The following is a 19665-nucleotide window of genomic DNA, read 5'->3' on the forward strand; positions in this document are numbered from 1 at the left end:
GTCCTAAAATATATGAATAATTCTTTGTATCTGAGGAGTCAAAAGGCTATCAAGTTAAATCCTTTCAGGAAAGGATTTGAAATCAAACTAGAATATTAATGTTCTCAGTCAGCATTTGGAAATAGGAAAAACCCATTTAGGAGCATTGACAGAGTGGGGAAAAAAACCTGAGAATGCATGCCATATGTTCTATTCTTTGCAAATTTACTATATGGTAATGGAAAAATACAACTATGTAACAAGGGATTACTGTACTGCTGAAAAGCTTAATGCCTTGCATGTGCTCAGACCTCAGTTTTCCATAATCAGGAAAATTTTCAATGAAATATCACAAATCCTTTAAACCACAGAAGACTCAATCACTCACAAAGAGCTTCTCAGGGTAGATATGAATGTTTTATATCTACATTGACTGAGCAATTTACCACCCTCTCCCCACTTCCCCCTCCCCCCCTTTTTTTTTTAAAAAAAAAACTTTCTATAGTTCATTGGCTTGTTCCTATGTTTGCTTAGGTTTATTCCTTTTCCTTGCTTAATGGACAGATAAAGAAAACATGTTTTGCAGATGCTTTTTAAGGTCAGCATTCTCTGACCATACGCAGAGTATATTGAATGAGCAGCAAAAGCTGCACAGCAGATCTGCCACCAATATTTCACCCTAGATGACCAATAACTGAATTGCCATGAGCTCTGCAATCTTCTGTTGAGCCATTATCCTACATTATTCCTATCTTCTGAATAAATTATTAAAGCCTGTGAAGTTAGGACAAGTGTTCAATAACTGGCTGGTTGTGGTTAGCTTTGGATAAGAGTTTTGCAAATGAATACTTTCTTGGATTCAAAATTCTCATGAACTTTTATATTTACTATTAAAAGTTTAGGGTTTATATATTTCTTTAAAAGCTGGATATTAATTTCACTGCATTCATTAGCAAAATTTTTTAATTATACCTTGATTATTTCATTAACAATACAGAAATACATGCGTTTCATGTTAAAAAGGTGTCACAGAAACAAAAACTAACCTCTTTGTCACTTGCTCCAAATCAAAAATCTAAAAACTGGTAAATGTGGTTGGTATAATTTGTCATCTTTACATCTACATTCTTACCTCCCTCTACCTCTCCCAAAACAGGAGAAGAAAATAGGGTTTCAGACTGCTCCAAACATACATCTTTCATAGCAAACTTGTGCCAATAAGAATTCAGAAAAAATTAAGGAAGAGACTGTCTATAATGTCAAAAGCAGGCAAAAGGAGGAATTGTTAAAGTAGACAATAGACTCGGCACCAACTACATTGCTCTGGCAGGCTGCATTTTTAGAAAAGCTTGCAGATTACTGCAGACAAAAGATACAGTGGAGAAAATAATATTCCTACAGTTTGATTGCAGTCATGTAAAGCTTAACATAATATTAATAGAAATTACAATGAATGCTAACAACTTTCAAAGCAATAAAACTTACATGCTTAACTTCATGCAACTCCAGGGTTTCACACAGACTCACAAATATTTGCAGGACTGGCCCTGTGGATTGATATCCAATTAGACTCCTCAGCTGGAGGTTGTAGATACTGTGGAGGGGTTGCTTTTAAGTTTGTATTGTTAACTTTATCTTTTTATGTAAATAGGTGTATCTAACTTCAGAGGAGCTCTTGAAAAGAAAAGAGGAAGACAATGAAGTGGAACTTGAAAATACTTTCCCAATTAATTTTGTTACCTGCCAATTGCCTATTTCCAAGCATCCCCAATGAAGCTCACCTGCTTTAACTGGCACTCAGAGGCCAAATCAGTGGGATGAGTGTTAATGAGGAGTGACTTACTGAGGACAGCAACATATCTGTGGAGCATTTTTAAGAAACTCCAGCTTTGTCTGGCTTCCAGGGTAAACCTTACAGAGAAGGCAGCAGGTACAGGCATAATCTGTTTCCTATCTTAAAATCTGTTAGTTTGGTATTTTCTTACACAAACATTTCCTCTAGATAATGAATATTTTTCTTTTTTTGGGTGGCAACTTTATCAGTAGATTAACCTCTAGCCAATTCTCCCCGAAGGGAAAAAAAAAAAAGTGCAAATTGAGCACTCATCTGGCCCCTAGACATATTCAGAGTTAAAACTTTGGGGAAGACAGCAAACTACAGTAACTGTGAAGGGGATTTGCATGATTTGACCTCGGGGCAAGAAGCTGTGTCCTGGCATGTGAATCTGTCAGCAGAAGTCTAAGTATATAACCTTGTTAAGTAAGAAAGCAATCATAATTTCCTTCCCCTGAGATGCAATTTGTGTTTTCTATATACACCTAATACAGAAAAGCTGAGTGCATAGCTTTTTGGAGCTCTTGGCAGCTTTGTTAGTTAAGAAATTCTGCATAGGTTAGAAACTAAGACAACGTAGACCATCAATAAGTGAATAAAATTGTTACATTTTTTAAAGTACCATGATATAAACCCAAACCCACTATTGAAGAAATCCACTATCAGTTTTGCTGAAGGAATGAACTTTGTGTGATTATCAATGGAGCTTGTCCCTCACACTTATACTTACAGTATATATGTATATACTATATGCATATATTTGTTATTATAATTGTATTATTATTTACCAAAGCAGGAACTGCATTTTCAGCAGAACTCTAGTTACACTGATGTAGGTAGGTTCCATAGCTCTGGTTTTACTGAGTGAAGGTATAGATGATTAAAAAAGAAAAATATGCTGATATATATTATGTTTTTACATCCGTAAAATCTTAGACTGCATTTTTACATAAATAATTTCTATTTTTCATTTTTATATGCTTTCATATCTTTGAGCAGGGGGGTGGATCTAGATGATCTTCAGAGGTCCCTTCCAACCTCAGCTATTCTGCTGTTCTATGGTATTAAAACACTGAATTAAGTATTAAAACACTGCACTAAAAATGTTACCAGCACAATAAAAATGAGAACACATGGTTGTAGCCATGTAGAATACTTACTTGATACACAGGTTGCACTGATTACAGACTGTTTGCTCAAAGACTACACCATATTTATTTTCACACATTTCAGTATGTATCCTGAGGTTATAATGACTCTGCAAGTGTTACAGGGACTTTACCGGATAAGCCAGCTGGACATGTTCATTACATCTCAAGCTAGCCTGTGCTTTCAGAACTAATGCTTTTATAGAAGAAATTATGGTAAGTATTATCATTTCCTTTATAAATTAGTATTACTTTGCACAGAATAATAAAAGGATATATTATTGTAAGGATACTTCTAAATTTAAGGCCACTACGTGGTCATTGTTATATCAATGCAAAATAAAAGCAATTATAAAAAAAAAATCCATCCTCTAAATTTATGTAATTTTAAAGTTAAGATATATTAAGATTAATTTTATTTTCCATTTTTTCCAATGTAGAGAGTAAGATATAACATTAATATTGTAAAAATTACATTATCATGTTTCCTAAGGCACAGTGAAGCATATTGGAAAAAAGTTATCATCTAGTATCCCTGTGTAATTAAAATAGAAATATGGTTAGATTCCAAGGCAATACTCTCTGAAAGCTCCCAGCTAAAATTCTGTTTGACACAGAGTTTTATACCCTTCTCATACCACAGTCTAAAAACATCAATAAACTGCTTTGCTAGCCTGTTGTTTGTTTTTGGTTTTTTTTTTTTTTTTTCATCATGTAACCCTCTGGTTAAGCTTTATAATCTGATGCAGAATGTAATAATCCCAGGAAGTGAAATGATTGAGAATGGAGAGTGTTCAAAAGGACTCAAAAGCTAAAACTAGAAGTAAAATTTTGTCACTTATTTAAAAATTTTAATCCTATTTATAATGAAAATCTTTTGTATTTGTCAAGAAAGTGCTAAGGTCCAGTTCAGAAAATCCTAAGTACATACGTGCATTGAATAGTCTTTTTATGAATAATGTATAATTTATAATCATAATTCCTGTCTCTTAACCCATTCACCAAAGTAAAAGAGTGACCACAGGGGCAGGAATTTTGGGATGGGTCACATACATGTGATATATTACCAGACAAAACTAAATGGGTTATTTTCTTCTCATCCCCTTTGGCCTCTTCTATATCTTATGGGAATCATCCTTACAGCCAGTTGTCTGTTTTAGGTGTAAAATGAAAAAGACTTGTAAAACCAGAAGAATTAATGAAAAAAAAAAAAAAAGAAAAAAGAAAAGATTACATAATTGCATTAATAAGTTGCAGTGGGATGAATGTTCTAACTGGAAAAAGACCACAAATCGGAAGAATAAACTATTAGAGAGACAAAACCATACAGTATGGGTGTCTCTGGGTTGTTATTTTCAAAAAAATTAGAATGACTGAAGGCTACAGAAGTGAAACAGGAGCATACGAGCAAAAAATATTCTTCAGGTAAAGATACTACAGAAGAAAGTGAAAAGACCGCCGAGCCTGCAAGAGAAAAGGTGGCATGCCAGTCTGTCCTTTTTGAATTACATATCTCCTTATTGCATTATTTCTTAGCAGCATACCATATTGAAGGATATATTAGAAACATGATAGTGCAATGATTGTCTTGAAGGGTTCTGGGTGAACTGATGGCTCAGAGGCACTACACATCATGCTCACCAATGATTGCAAGTAAAGAAGCTTTAGCAGACAACAAAAAGGAGTGAAACCTGGCTCGCACCATAGCTCCTGGTCAGCCCTGCTCCCATACGGAGTGAAGCAGGTAATTGCCAGGTCGAGGGAATGGAGGAAGGACCAACTGTAACACCGCGCAGGCACAAGGATATTGCAGCAGAATCGACTGTCTGAAACTAGCATCCAGCTTAGCCAAAGATCGACCACAACATTCTTCCTGTCATGAATACAGCCAGGAGACCTGTGCAATAGCTTGCAGAGAGCTAGATGACAAAGCTTGTTCCCAAACTGCCTGTCATTCATTATAAATCAGAAATTAAGTGCAAAACAGCTGAAGAAGCTGCTCTGTTTTCTTACCAGTGGTCGTGCGCTTCTACAGCTGCACAAACCTGTTACTTGTTCCACAGAAATACAGAAGTTGAGCTGTTAGTGACACTGTATGAGTGCTGCCTTGGTTGGCGATAGGGTAATTTATTTCAGGAAGATGGAAGAGTGGGGAGAGAGAGGGGGAAGAAGGAAAAAAAAAAAATATTCCAGATGCTCCCAGAAGCATGAGTGAAAAATCCAAGTATCCTGTAAAAATGTGAAAGCACTGAGCAATATTTCACAGCAGCACCGACTGGAGAGTAGTCTCTGCACAGAGGCAGGTAAGAGACCTACTCCAGTGAACACATGCCTTGAAGTTAATTATATATTCACAGTTTTAAAATTATTTTAGGTTTTGATAGTATGAGGAGCACCTTCATGCCTACGCTATAATTACTGAGAAGATGAGAAGTTTGAAAAAATGGAAATACGGTGCCTGACAGGCAGAAGGCACCGAATGCACAGCCATCAGTCACTGGGGGTCTCTAACAGAACAACTGGAATTTGTTCTGTGTTGCTACCAAGCGCACCTGGACTAAAGAGAAAGATAATAAACAGGAATCTAAGGGCGGGGGTGTTTTTTTCTCTTTTGTTTTCTTTTTTCTTTTTTAAAGAATAATCATGCAGATAAAGTATTAGTCTTCTGTGGCTCTAGGCGATTTGTTCACTTCTATGTTCCACCTATTGTAATAATTCTTGTATAGAAACAAAAATTTGCCATTGATTGGTCTCTTGTTTTGCAGAGTTTATACCTGCTGTGCCACAGACAATAAACACCAGTGAGTTACACCTGCAGTAACAGTATATGATCTTTTGCCAGACAAGCTAATAACAGAGGTGGGTGCTTAACTGCATGTAGGTTTGTTTAAAAATGACAAGTTTTCCTCCAAGTTATCCAACCCTACCCTAAATATCAAAGTAGGGCTTTTTAACTTTTCTAAGGTAAGCCATTTCTTTCTAAACAGCTGCTGGGTAATGTGGCAAAATCCTCTTCTCTATTAAAAAGATGGTTGGAATTATTTGGAAAAACTTCTGTGGAAATTACTTATTATGAAAAGTATTTTACAACCTGTCATTGTCCTGCAGTGTACAGGTTGAGCTATGATCAGACTGGAGTGGAGGCATTATGACTAAGTGTAGCAATGTAGTAAGAGTTAGTTGGGAAATTAATTGTTTCAATGCATGGGTTTGGTTATAAACACATTGGTAATACCCAAGAAATATAATTTTTGTGGCTCTGAAAGTTAAACACATCAATAAATAATTATGTGACTGAAGTTCCTATCAGGTTTTCTTACAACACTTGCCAAAATTAAAAACAACTATTTTCAAAAACAACACGCTTATTTTTTCTTTAATGTCTATAGAATTGCAATTATGCAGACAAAAAAGGTGCATTAAAAAAATCAGAAATGTCATGCTATTTCCATTGCTGATTCATAATACAGAATCAAATATGTAACAGACAGAATTCCTTCTGAGTTACTACTCTATCGGAAAACAGCATTCATCAATTCAGCAGATTATATTAGAATGTCTAGAAAAAAACATAGCTAAAGAGGCAAGAATGAACATATGTCAAATACATAATCCACTAGTTGAAAAACAGACACACTGAAACACGGTGGTTAGGCAGACTTTCAGCTGCATTTTGTGCTTGCAGTCAAAATATTTTTTGGTATCCCTTTTTCTGCCTACAGGAGCAATACCGCCAGTTGGCACTAAGATAAAAAGTTTAGAAATAAGTAAATTAAAAAGAAATAAGGTGGATTTACATATATGTGCTTAAAATACTTGTTAAATGCTCAGCTGGAATGAACCAGAAAACCCAGCATATTTTAGATTAGAATTTGTAGACATTTTTCTTCCCAAACTGTTTCTTCTGTTGTATGCTCCAGAGATTAGAGCTGTTTTCACCTTTTAAGAACAATTGTTTTGGCCTGTTGTCAAGTTTCCCAGTAGAAAATGAGGAGCATCCCTTGTAATTTGTTTGGTATTGATAATAACAAGCTGAGCTTTATCATATTAAAAAGTCCCACAACTCAACCATTAAAATTTAATGAATTCTAAACACCACCCTCTCCAAAGGACAAGAATTAAATCTTGTTTTATCAGACAATGCCTTTCTGTGGGGAAAAAAATTCCTTGTTTTTATTGCTTCTTGGTTGCCTTTTAAAATTTATTTGTCTATTTATTTATTTTGTTATCAGGGAGCCTAGCTAAGATGCAGTAAGACTCAATATTCCCAATTGGAGGAAGAATCTACCTTTTTTTCTTATGCAGTCTTTGTCATTATGTTTCATTTACACTGTGGATGGACTGTATTTTCATTTTAAAGAGAGTAGCTTTTCCTCCTTTGTGGGGAGGGAGAAGACTTGTAAGAGGCAGAATCCTACTTTTAAGGCTACAGAAGGAAAATAGATACTTTTAATTACAAGTCTTGTCTAGATTTTTGAATCTTCATTAATTTCTTTTCGAAAATTACACATATCGTTAGAGCTCTAGTGAATCAAAGATTGTTGCCTGCATGGGTTTTATCTTCCTTTGGGACTTCATTACAGCTTATGGTATGGCACAGGTGTCAAGGAGGCCTCTTGTTCTTTGTATCAGTCTGGCTGCAACTAGTCTTTTTGGGTTTTTTGTGTTGTTTTTTTTTTTGTTAGGGGTTTTTTTTTTTTTTTTTTTTTTAATTAATAATGATGTCTACACTGTAGACACAAGAAATAATCAGAAACTATAAACTGTTACCAAGCCCACAAAGATATTGTGCAAATATTTACCTATTCTGAGTTTCTCATAGGATAATTCAATTCAGCATTATGAACATATATTTAGAAAGCAGTAGGAGATAAAATAGCACGTGTTTTCCAGGGCTGGTGGACAGAAAAATCATTTCCAGTTTCTTTCACATAATTACATTATATGCTGTAAGAACATCCTTATGAGTTCTTAGCTTTATCAAATCAAATATCTGACTCTGTTACTGCCCGCTCTATGTGCAAACTGTGATATATAGTGCAAAATTATATAGGTAGGGTGGGCCAGGTGTCAAAATCAACAAACTATTTAATGACTATGACATCATTGTCACAGACCGAGAAAAATTGGTTGAAACACCTGATGGCTGAATTGTTTTAGTGTCTCGACCCCAGCTACCAAAAAAATAAGCTTTTTCTAACTGTCCTCAAATAATTCAGTACATTTACAAAAACAGTTATGAGTTTCTTGAGCAGAATACAGCAAAGCAATCCAGGGACAGAATATATACAACCAACAGAAAGACTTTTTTCCTAATTTGTATCTTGCTGTGATGGGAATATGTAGGAAGTTGGCATAATAGCACTGCCAGTGTGTTTGCACACACATTAATGGTTATAGTTGTAAATCACTTAATGATTGCTAGTTTCGGCGCTATCATGAAAGGCCATTGAAACTTTACCTCCTTGTTTTTGTGTCTTTCTGTTTCTCTGTTACTCATTAGTGGCTGGAATAGTTACATGATTGCCAGTTCCTGTGCTTAAAATCTCCAGAGCTTTTCTCCCAAGATTGCTTGAATGAAACTGCTAATCTTTCTGTAACCAGATAGCTACAAGCTCTACTTGTTACTGGCAAATGTGGTCACAGCTCCTCTTTGTTTTACTGAAAAGTGACATGGCTATGGAAGTCCTGGAGCCTTTTCTACCATTACACCTTACTTGGATTTTGATAAAGATGGAACATATCTTCATATATGCTCTCAGATTTGCAAATGAACCAAGAAAACAAAATTGTAAAGTTTTCCTAGAGATTTCTGTGTGGGTAGGGTAGTTACATGATCTACATGGCTACATGGCTAAATATCCAACTTCGACACTCCAGGATCAGGAAAATCCTGATGACTCCTGGCCCTTTTTGGCCCACTTTTAAATAAGTTCAAATCTCTTATTAAATTTTATATATAATGAACTGTTCAAACAGCACAAGGAAGGGGAAGACGGATGACCAGCACTGCGTCTTTCTGCAGCCTCACCTTTTCAGTGCTGGCTTAAGGTGTTAGGAAATCTACAACCTAACACAGTTTTGGTGAACTGTGACTGAAAATACAGTAATACTTTAAGTCAGTTCTGAAAGGCACTTGGCAAGTCACAGTGGGGAAATTCATGGTATTTCACCCTGCAGTTTGCCTGACCCTAAATACTAACACTGATACATTTTCAGAAACAATGAATTCACATTCAGTCACAAATCTACAGTCATTTAAAACATCCAAGGAAAAAGATAATGATAAACTGACTTATTCAAATTAATCAATCTACTGTTTAACTATGGAAAAGCTCTCCAAACCCCAAATTCCCGTAAGGCTGAAGCAGGCACAGACACAAAAGTAAAATCTCCCTGTCTAAGGGACAGAAAAATCAAGATACGGTGTCACAGCTGCCAATCTCTACTGTAGAAACATTCCCAAGAAATAATGCTATATTAAAAAAAAATAAATCATATTTTCATACTCACAAATTGTGCTTTTGAAAACCTTCTTACACCATTCTGTGAAAGTAAACATCAGATAACTTTCAGACTATTTCTGTCTGCAAATTATAGTCATGAAGATATGGTATTTTCCAGGTGAAGCAGAGCAAGTGGTTGACCAGGCACACTTGCTTCTGACATAGGTATCTTTCCTCATTTGCTGAGCGATCTTTTTGTGCTGATAGAATTTTTGGCCACCTTATTCCTGTTCTTTACCCTTATTGATAAGTAACATTGTTGGTTAAAAAATGAGATGCACATGACCTACATTAGTTCTGCTACAAGAGAAATACTAGTGGAGGATTTAGTTAACCTAAGGATGTAGGAGAAAGTGACACTACAATAATCTGTCTTGGGTTCTCCATATTTACCCGTAACACTGGATGCTATTCAGTGTCAGGCTCTTTATTTTTTCCTTTAAGATAATGGACTATGCCATGAAAATACAGTGTGTATTCACAAATGCTGCAAATATTTTCCTCTTTAAAGCAGAATTCTTGGATATGTACTGCATTCCTTTAAAACTCACCCTCCACAGTGAGCCTAAAGAGGTTCTTTTCCTGTCTGTGCATGCACCTTTAAGGCTGGTGTAGGCTCTGCGGACAGCAGAGAGTCTGTATATCATTCAGCCAACTCTAATTGGGAAGAGCTGTCCCTGATTTTACAAAACCTGAATATGTATGCAGCTGAGATGGTGATCCCCAGATTTGTCATTATTCAGAGAAGCATGTAGCAGTACATTGTGGGGGTTCATCAAGGTCCATAACAAAACTGGTGAGGACAATGCAATCAGCTTCAACCTCTATCTTTTCATGCAGTTATACTCCTTTTCAGATTAAGCATTCCTCCCCAAGGAAAATGTGTTGGTTATATAAATCAAAAGAGATGTGTACTCTCTCAGCTGCTGTCTTCAGCAGCAGGAAGTTTAGGGATATTTCGAGAGACAAACAAATCAAATGCCCTGATTATTTTCCTCTCTACAAGTTTGCATTTATATATTTACATCTTTCTACTGCGATTATTTACAGAGCATTGCTGTGGAAACGCTGGTACCAAAATGCACCTATTGAAAAGCTTATGTAGAAATATCAGCCTATGTATCACATTCATTGGGTGTTTTAGCTGAAAAAGGACTTTGGCTCACTGTTCTTGCATGCGTTAGAGCAGTTTCATCAACCTAGAGGTCCCTCAGGCCAGCAGCACTCTCAATGGATGACTACAGCAGGACAGAACTCACCATGAGCTTCTGCACAGACACACGTATGAGTCGGCAAGAGCAAGGAAGACATGGTGCTGGAGTGAGATGCATGCAGGGCATCCATTGACGCTTTTCTTCACAAAAGAGCCAAGCAACAGGCCACTCTTTGTAACAGCGAGTGCCTGCCTACGCTACATGGACGGTAACAGCCACACAGGGCATGGAGATTTTAAGCTCTGCAGCTCTGTGGCATCTGCCCAAACAACCTTTTTTTGCTCTTTATGCTTCCTTGGCGTTACACTCATCCCCCATCTTGATGGTATCCTTGTCCCCAATCACGTGCTCTCAGTGTTACTTCTCTCCATGTGTAAGGAGAAGCACAACACAAAGACAAATGCCTGAACTGTTAAATACCAACCTGAAAGTTTGGCTATCACTGTCTTCATACACTCATATGGTTAGTCAGAAAAAGAGAGCTAAAATTCACTATTAAAATTTGCATATATGTTTGCTATACAGTATCAGTAAAAGTACTTTGTTAAGTGTATACTGAAGTCTTTCAGCACTGCTTTATCTGGAATTTCTTGTGGTTGGTTTTTTTTTTTCACATTATATTGCTCATTTAAATAAAAAAAAATTACTTGCAGTGTGATGAGAAAAAACTTTCTCATTTTGAATGTGTGTGATGACATTCTTAACTACAAATTGGTAATCAATGATCTATGAAATGAATGTTCAGTAGGCTGGCACACGAGATCTAGAAAAAGTATAGCTAAATACTTTTGTTTGGACACATGCTTTACATAACTGAATTATTTTTAAACATAAGCAAAATTTGACAAAATATTAAAGAAGAATGTTACCTCAGATGATGTTTTCTATGGGAAAACGAGCAGCAGCAAACATACTGATAATAATTTCATCAATTGATAAACAATTCATATAGGTAATGAGTGAATTATTAAACAAATAGAATGAGTGATCCTTGTAATGTTATCTGAGTATTATTTCTTTACTGTGGCAAAATTATGAGAACTAACTTAACTATGCGAAACATCTTAAAGGTAACAATAACTGCAGAGACCTTTAAAGATACTTACATCACTTTCATGGCCTTCTCTTAGGTTGTATGTGAGGTCATGCTGTATGTCTTCAACAAACTTGTGAGCATACTCTGGGTAAAGGTCGAGCACTTCAAAGAGACCTTTGAGGATAATGCATTGGAGGTCACAGTATGTTAGAGCTTTAACATCTGCATTTGTTTTAATAACTTGATCCCTAATGGATAGGTTTGCGCCGATTAAATCTCCTTTACCTAAAAGAAAACACAAAAATAATTTTCAAAGCATGAACTCTTTACTTCTTTTTTAAATCATACATCTTTTTAACATAATTGTTACATTTTAAATCCCATTGTTACCACTACATTGTTTAATTAATAACATTCTAAAGCACCTTTGACCAAAAGCTCTTTTTTTAAAAAAAAAAAAAAAGTCCTTTTTTGCAGGTGCGATCTTATATGAAATTAATTGGAGGTACAAAGATTAATTTCCAAACAGGTAATGACCTGATTTAAAGGAGCAATCAAGTAAATATGTATCAAATTAAGATTTATACCAGTAATTAATAGCAGGTGCAATTTTGTTTTTCAAGAAATGAACTTTAAGTTTGCTGGGTTTTTTTGAAAAGACAGGTGTTAAAACAGCATTTTAATGACACGATTAAGTGTAGATCATCCATTCATATGACCCTTTTATTTAGAATTTGAGTTGAAAAAATTTTTCAATATATGTTAGCTATGGCTTCATAGCTACATTTCGTGATGTATCTTGGTTGTATAGGTTATTAATGGATGCATAGCTCAATGGCATTTCTGTCAATAAAAAAGAATTAATTCTTAAGACATCATATTTTCATTTATGGGCAAGACTGCCTTAGAATACTGGAAGTGTTAAAACCCACAACTGACCATATATTGAAGAGCACAAAAATTTTGTAACGAAAAGCTTCCATTATCATCTGATCTGAGGTATAAAATCCAAAGAGCAGTCATTGAACAAGATATCTGCCCCAAAAATTAATGCAGATGGTCTTTGTTAGACCCGGACAGTGAGATAGAGTGCATTCTTAGCAAGTTTATAGGCAATATGAAACTGGTGGGAGTGGTTGACATGCTGAAGCTGCTGCTCAGGGGAGCCTTGCTAAATGATAAAAAGGTTGTGAGGAACCCCATGAAGTTCAACAAAACCAAATGCCAAGTCCTGCACCTGTTATGGAAAACCTTGCAGCAGTATGGGCTGGGGATGAACAAGCTGGAAAGCAGCTTTTTGGGAAAGAACCTCGGGGTCCTTGTGAACAAGTTGAACGTGAGACAACAGTGTGCCCCTGCAGCAAAGAAGTCCAAGAACCTCCTGCACAGCGTTAGCAAGAGTACAGCCAGCAAGTCCCAGGAAGTCACTCTTTGCCTCTATCATACCACAGCTGGAGTGCTGTGTCCAGTTTTGGGCTTCCCAGAACAAGACAAAATATTGATGTACTAGAGCAACTCCAGAAGAGGTTACCAAGATGATCAGGGACTGGAGCACATAATGTACAAACAAAGGCTGAAAAAAACTGGATATTGTTCTGCCTCAAGAGGAGAAGGCAAAGGAAGGATATTATTGCTGACTTCAATAGCCTAACAAAAAAGTGTAAAGAAAACAGAACTAAACTCCTCTTCAGGGTGCAAAGTGCTACAAGATGTACTGGGCACAGTCTGTAACAAAAGAAATATCTGTGATTAGAAATTGGAAATGGAAGTCACCAGGAGGCTGGTTAAACAGTGAGACAGGCTGCCCCGAGAGGCTGTGGAATCACCATCCTTGGAGATGTTAAAAACTTCCCTGGACGTTGGCCTGAGGAAGCTGAGCTAAACTGGCCCTGCTTTACGTAGATTTAGGTTGGGTGGCTTCCAGAGGTCCCTTCCAATTTTACATTATTCTGAAATTGATAAATAATAAATGAAGACTGTGAAGTCTGAAAATCCACCCAGCGTGTGATTCCAACTCGATATCACACAGGAAATGGTGACTCTAAGGGTAAGTTAAACTAGGCAGCCAACCATCCCTGAGGCTGTTTAAGTAAGATAATTTTATACTTTAAAATACAACTTGTAATTTTTTCTATTAACATGGAGCTTTAACAACTTTCTCAAAAGAGCTTATAAACCCAGCCTAGGGAGGGATTTTCTTTTATGCTAAGAATATACATATATTAATGTTACTTTGGGGTGTCTTAAAAATTACAGTTAGTACAAATGAGAACTTGTACTAGCTTAGGTCAATCTGGGAAAGGTAAATCTGACAGATGACAATAATATTTGTCATTGCTCTTCACATGATGTAATGTTTACATAGTAAAATATACAGTAAGCTAAGCAAAAAATCACTTTTATGTTTTACTGTAAATATAAACAATTCTTTGGATTTCTTTGATTATATTAAGCAGAGGGTTGGCAAGGATAATCTATTGCTGACTGCATAAGTATGGACATGGTAAAAAATATTTCAAGTATACCAAAACTGGTTTAAACATCTTAATTAGAAACCTTTTCTAAAATTAGAAATGAGAAACTTTTTTTTCCCAATAAAAATCATGTAGCAAAGGCTGTAGGTAGTAAGTGGAAGTTTCATGTACAATTACTGCAGCAGTGAAATGACTGTACCTTCAATATCAACATTTGTAACATAAACAGAACCATGTAAGTTATTCTTAGTAGCTTGCTCTTCCTTTTTCATTGGAGAACAAACTTATTTAATATTTATTAATAATTTAATTATTGAATGTTTCAGTAGACACGCCTGTTTGTTAATATATCTATCTGGGATGTGCAGTCAAAGTTATAAATTTCTAATTATTATGGATATATATGGCTAATATTTTTTTTAAAAAAAACCAAGATGTATGCTCAAACAGTACATAACTGTTATATTAAAACATATTTTTCTATTAAAAATATCCTAATAATATTTAATAAAGATACAAAAAATAGTCTCAAGAGGAACCAAACAGCTGTATTTAATCAGAGCATTTAATTGTATTTGTGATTTATTGCTTGTTAGTGAGAATGGTTCAGTAAAAAAACCCCTAATTCACTAAAATTAGGATCATGACAGAGTTATAAAATGGTCTGGGAACTGTAAGTAACCCAGCATTGTCAGGGAAAAACTTGCTTAGATTTACATCACATCAGTAACACGTTTGATGCATTCACCTTTTGCTGGTGTTAATTAGGTTTGAATGATGAAGCTCCCATTCACTGTAGCGAAGAATTATTTTTATGTTTTTGCATTACGCTTTCATTAACTTCTCTCAGAAATCCACTGATCCCTTTCTTATTGTTTTTATAGTCACCATTACACAATGATGCTTTCATTAACATTTTCAGAAGTGCCTGAAAATGGAATCATGAATGAAATAAGCTCCAGCTCTTGACCTCTTGCTATATTTAAGCTTATGAAGTTTATGTTTTTTCTAAGCCATATTTCATAGCTTTGATTTATGTGATCCAATAAAATCCAAGGCATTCTAAAACTTCCTAATTAAAATGAGTGATGGAGTGATGTGGAGTGTCCATCTAATGGAATTAGAGAGTTATGAAACAAATAGGACATGTATCACATTTATATTCTAAAAAAAAGACCAATCAAATGCATGCTAGTAAATAAAGGAAATTCAATTACAGAAGACCAGAAGCTTGCATTATCAACAGTCTAGTGCAATCCCACAAAACCGGAAAGAAAGCAAAAAAGGAAATGTTCTTTTTAACTCTGCTTTATCAGAAGATTAAAAGCTATTAAAAAGAATACATTTAAATCTAAGGAGGTATTAAAACAATAATAAAATAATTCTTTACAGAACACTTTATAAACATTAACTCAGACATTGAACCTCTTTGGTAGGCATTAGACTGAGGCCACTCACTGAAATTTACAGATAGAGTTGCTTAACCCTTGGCAAGTCAAAGAAGTCATCTGGCAAACAACTAAATGAAATTTATTAGTACAAAACTTCTGGCCTTTCTCTGTTACAATATAGTCAGATGACTGCTGGCAGTATCAGTTAGCTTGAAGAAGTAACTGTTTGGGGACCAGAGACAACAGTGGGGGTTTTTTTCACCACATGGCTGTCCTGCAAGGGGTGTTCATATGCCTATGTCAAAGAATAAGACTTGGACTCAGATTACTTTCTTTCATTTGAGAGCATTAGTGGGAACACTGCCTGGCCACTAACTGTTGTTTAAGATTTAGGAAGTGATAACCAATGTCCTTTGAGGTGTCAGTACTGTCATCAAATTTAGTTGAAAGCAGAAATTTATATCAAAAGCTAGTAAGTACCTCCTGAAATGCAAAGGAGAGAGTAAGTATAAGAAAATCAGGATACAGTATAACTGTGTGTGTATGTACAGATATATATATATACACACGCAGTACAGAAAAAAGCAGAATACAAGAATGAACAGCTAACACCAGCAATTGAAAGCTCCTTAGGGCAAAACATAAGGAAGTTTTTTTTAAAAAAAAAATATTAGGGATTTCCATAGAACATGAATAACAGATTAAAATAAAATAAATTATTTCTTATCAGACTACCAGGACACACTAAGCCATCAGTTAGTAGTGAAGGTCTTACTACATTTGAGGACCATTCTTTTTGTTTGAAGCTGATTGATTATGAGCATACCAAGAATTGCCAGGACTGTGCTGTCCTTCAGGACTTCCATGGAACCTGAGCACACAAAGTAGATTGCTTGCAGGGCATCTCCCTGCCGGAGGAGGTATTCCCCAGGAGCACAGAAGGAGGTTTTGATATGCAGAGACAGAGACCTGAGGCAACCACGGCTGGCACACTCGAAAAGGGAGAGCTGCAAAATCTCCTTGTTCAAGTGCATGGTGATATCTGAACGCAGCTCGTCCGGGAAGTCTTTTAAAAGCTGTCCAAAAAAGAGAAAAGTTTAAAATAATTTGCTTCCTCTTTTGCAGAAGTGGGCTGATTCAGTAGTGCTGCCCATGTCATATTGATGCAAAGATTTCCCTTTGATTTTCTTATCCCCTTGATAAGACATGTGCTGTCTCAATAAATCTTTAGGCTGATAAACACTGATAAATTCCAGAAAAACATGAGTAAAAATGTGCCTTTATACAAAGACAAGAAAAAAAGTCAACAGTATGCACAATTCAAACTTATCCAAGTTCTTCTCAGCTGTTAGAACACAGTAGGGCGTTCAGGTATATACCACTGCATACAGCAGTAAAACTACTGGAAAAGGAATAACTCAAAAAAACCTAAGTTTTTTCTCAGAGTTTGTTCGGGGGTGTGTGTGTGTTTTCTTTTTTTTTTTTTTTTTTAAATGAGTGAAGACATGGAAACTAGGTGCACGTTCAGCAGAGGAATCTATGGAAACTAAAAGACTATAAGGTCTTCCTATTTCTCCTTGGTCTTAATTTCCAATTAGCATGGCCAACACTTAATGGTATCTGTATATATATGTTTTACACAAGATCTGCTGCAGCATGGCAAAATTGAGAGAAGCATCTTTCTGCTCAGACAGACTTCTGAGAATGACATATAACTGCTCAAATCATCTTTCCTTTTGTCAAGGCACCACAAAAAATTCAGGTGTATCTTTTTAAAAAATATGTTTAAGTGGTTTCCAGGTATTACCCCATTGAGGCAAAGTATACTGCCTGCCTATGGGCAGAGCTCTGAACCATGCAAGCTTCAAGCCCACAAGCACGGTTTTGTCTGTAAATTGAAGGGATCTGGCATCTGAGTAATGCAATCAGCCAATACTCGATGGAGTGGGCTTAGACTAAGCAGTTTGCGGATGGGAGGCAAATAATGAAATACTGATGGCAGTCTCTCCAGAGCCTGCTGTTGTAGTGCAGCAGTTGCTCACTTGCAGTGTGACTAAAGGTTCAGCTGAAGGTGATCCTTAACCAAATCTAAGAAAGCTCTGACATTTAAGTATTTTTTGTACCTTTGTAAATCTTACTAGGCTCTTTCTGTTGCTAGGATGCTGTTGAAAATCCCATTCTTTGTGCTGTGCACACTGCAAAAATAATTTATCGGGAAAATAATGTTCTCAAACCCAAATCCTTCTGCTTATTTCCACATTACCTTTAGAGGCCACTGAGTTTTATAATGACATGTGTAACAAGAACTCTGAAGGGAATGGTTCATTCAAATAACACTCCAGAACAGAGAAGCCATTATTTCTCCCGGAGTACAGTAATACATAACCTAGATAAGTAATTTAAAACAGGCAAGCAAAGACACGACCAGAAATCTGTCTTTTGATTTCACTCATGTGTTAGATCCTGCAATATTTAAAAATCTAAGGAAATGAAAAACATAAAAAAATCAGGCCAAACCACTTGTTTACAGTGTTGCAAAGAATAAAAGAAAATGGAGGAGGGAATAAAGGGCAGTAAAGAAGTCCCTCCTTTAAAAACCCACCTAATAAACCCAGCAGATCTTTTGTTTAGTGAAAGGCAAACTGCTCACTGGGGTGTTTCTGCTGGCATCATCCAAAAGGTTTCTGATGAAGACCTCTTCAGCATTTAGGAACTATGGAGGATTTTGAAATTTAATGTATGATATGATGTTCTAAACCAGATTGTTCAATAGCATACCCTCTTTAAGCCAGCTTTATTTTTAGGCATGTTATTCTTTATATGTAACTTCACACAAAACACAGCATCACAAATGGGAAGTTACTCCCCCTCCCTGACTCAAAGTCCATAGTCAAAGCCACCAAACATGCAACCTCCCTCATTCGCTTACCTCATTGGAATCAATTCCGTTATTGACAGACCACGTGGTTTGAAAATATTCAAGCATCCTTTGCTTCAACTGTTGTGGCAGGTGATGGACCCGTATAAAGTCCTTCAGATCCTTGGTTCTTGTGTGATAAAGGGACCATCTGGAGTACATCCTCTGAATTATAGCAGTCACATTGCCAAACACCAAGGCATGCATCAGAGCTAGGGAGGAATTATGTGCAATGAAGGATGACTTGTTGGTCATTAAAACATAACACAGAAAATAAACAGGATCTTTACAGAAAACCAGTTTCCTGATTGAGAGATATAATAAAGCTTTTGAATATAAGACTCCATGAGTAATATACAGTAGTATTCATATGATTTTTTTTTTTTTTTTTTTTTGGTGTCACTAGCAGCCACAGTCATGGGACAGGGCAGAAGTACTGATGCTATCTAGTCAGGATACCAAGCAAAAGAATGACCTAGCCAAATTAAGTTCAGTCTAAGGAAAAAATGAAAACAGATAACACATGCAGGCAGGCATGCTCAGGAAGTAATGATAAACTATTAATCAGTATGAAAACTAGACTCAAATGGTCAGTTAGCAAATACACAGATTGTAATAAATTTCAGAGAACTCATATAAAGAAAACAGTTACTAATAGGGACTATGTGTAGCGGAATGAGATTGCAAACAACATTTAGAAATTTATCATATTCTGGGAAATAAGATGTTAAAAAAAAGACAGAAAAAAAACTTTGTAAAGAAGAAATTCAGATAAAAAAAGATACATTCAAACTGACAATCTGATTTCTTTTGTTGCTTGAGAAGGTCAAATATAGTGTGAAAATGTTTATCAGAAAGTTCTGACATCCTAAAGTTTGTCTGCAATTAGACACTGGCTTGAGAATAAAAAGACCAGAAGCAAAGCTGAAGAAATGCTTACAGGTACAGGTTGTCTGGGTTTGCCTGTGCAGAAATGTGCTTCCTGATTATCAGTGGGAATAATTACTGCTAGATTGTCTGTCATATGATATTTATCTGAGGTATATAATATACACATTTACAAATTGTTTATTGAAAAAACTATTAAAGAGCTTGATTATTACTGTTAAGGGACATCTATCTTTATAGCGCTTGGAAGAAAGCAGACAAACTCATCTGAGCGGTAA

General features: G+C 35.9%; 1 protein-coding gene across 2 annotated transcripts in view; it reads right to left on the reverse strand.

The window, feature by feature from the left end:
- KCNH8 (potassium voltage-gated channel subfamily H member 8) overlaps nt 1-19665 on the reverse strand; it is a 195679-nt gene that overhangs the window by 24011 nt on the left and 152003 nt on the right. For both annotated transcript variants that reach the window (XM_040592963.1, XM_040592962.1), the window contains 3 exons: nt 18512-18711; nt 16409-16658; nt 11788-12002 (listed from right to left, as the gene is read on the reverse strand). In XM_040592963.1, the coding sequence (XP_040448897.1) occupies nt 11788-12002; nt 16409-16658; nt 18512-18711 (665 nt within the window). The remainder of the gene's footprint in view (nt 1-11787; nt 12003-16408; nt 16659-18511; nt 18712-19665) is intronic.

Source organism: Falco naumanni, chromosome 4 (genome assembly GCF_017639655.2).
Source record: "Falco naumanni isolate bFalNau1 chromosome 4, bFalNau1.pat, whole genome shotgun sequence".
NCBI classification, from domain to species: Eukaryota; Metazoa; Chordata; class Aves; order Falconiformes; family Falconidae; genus Falco; species Falco naumanni.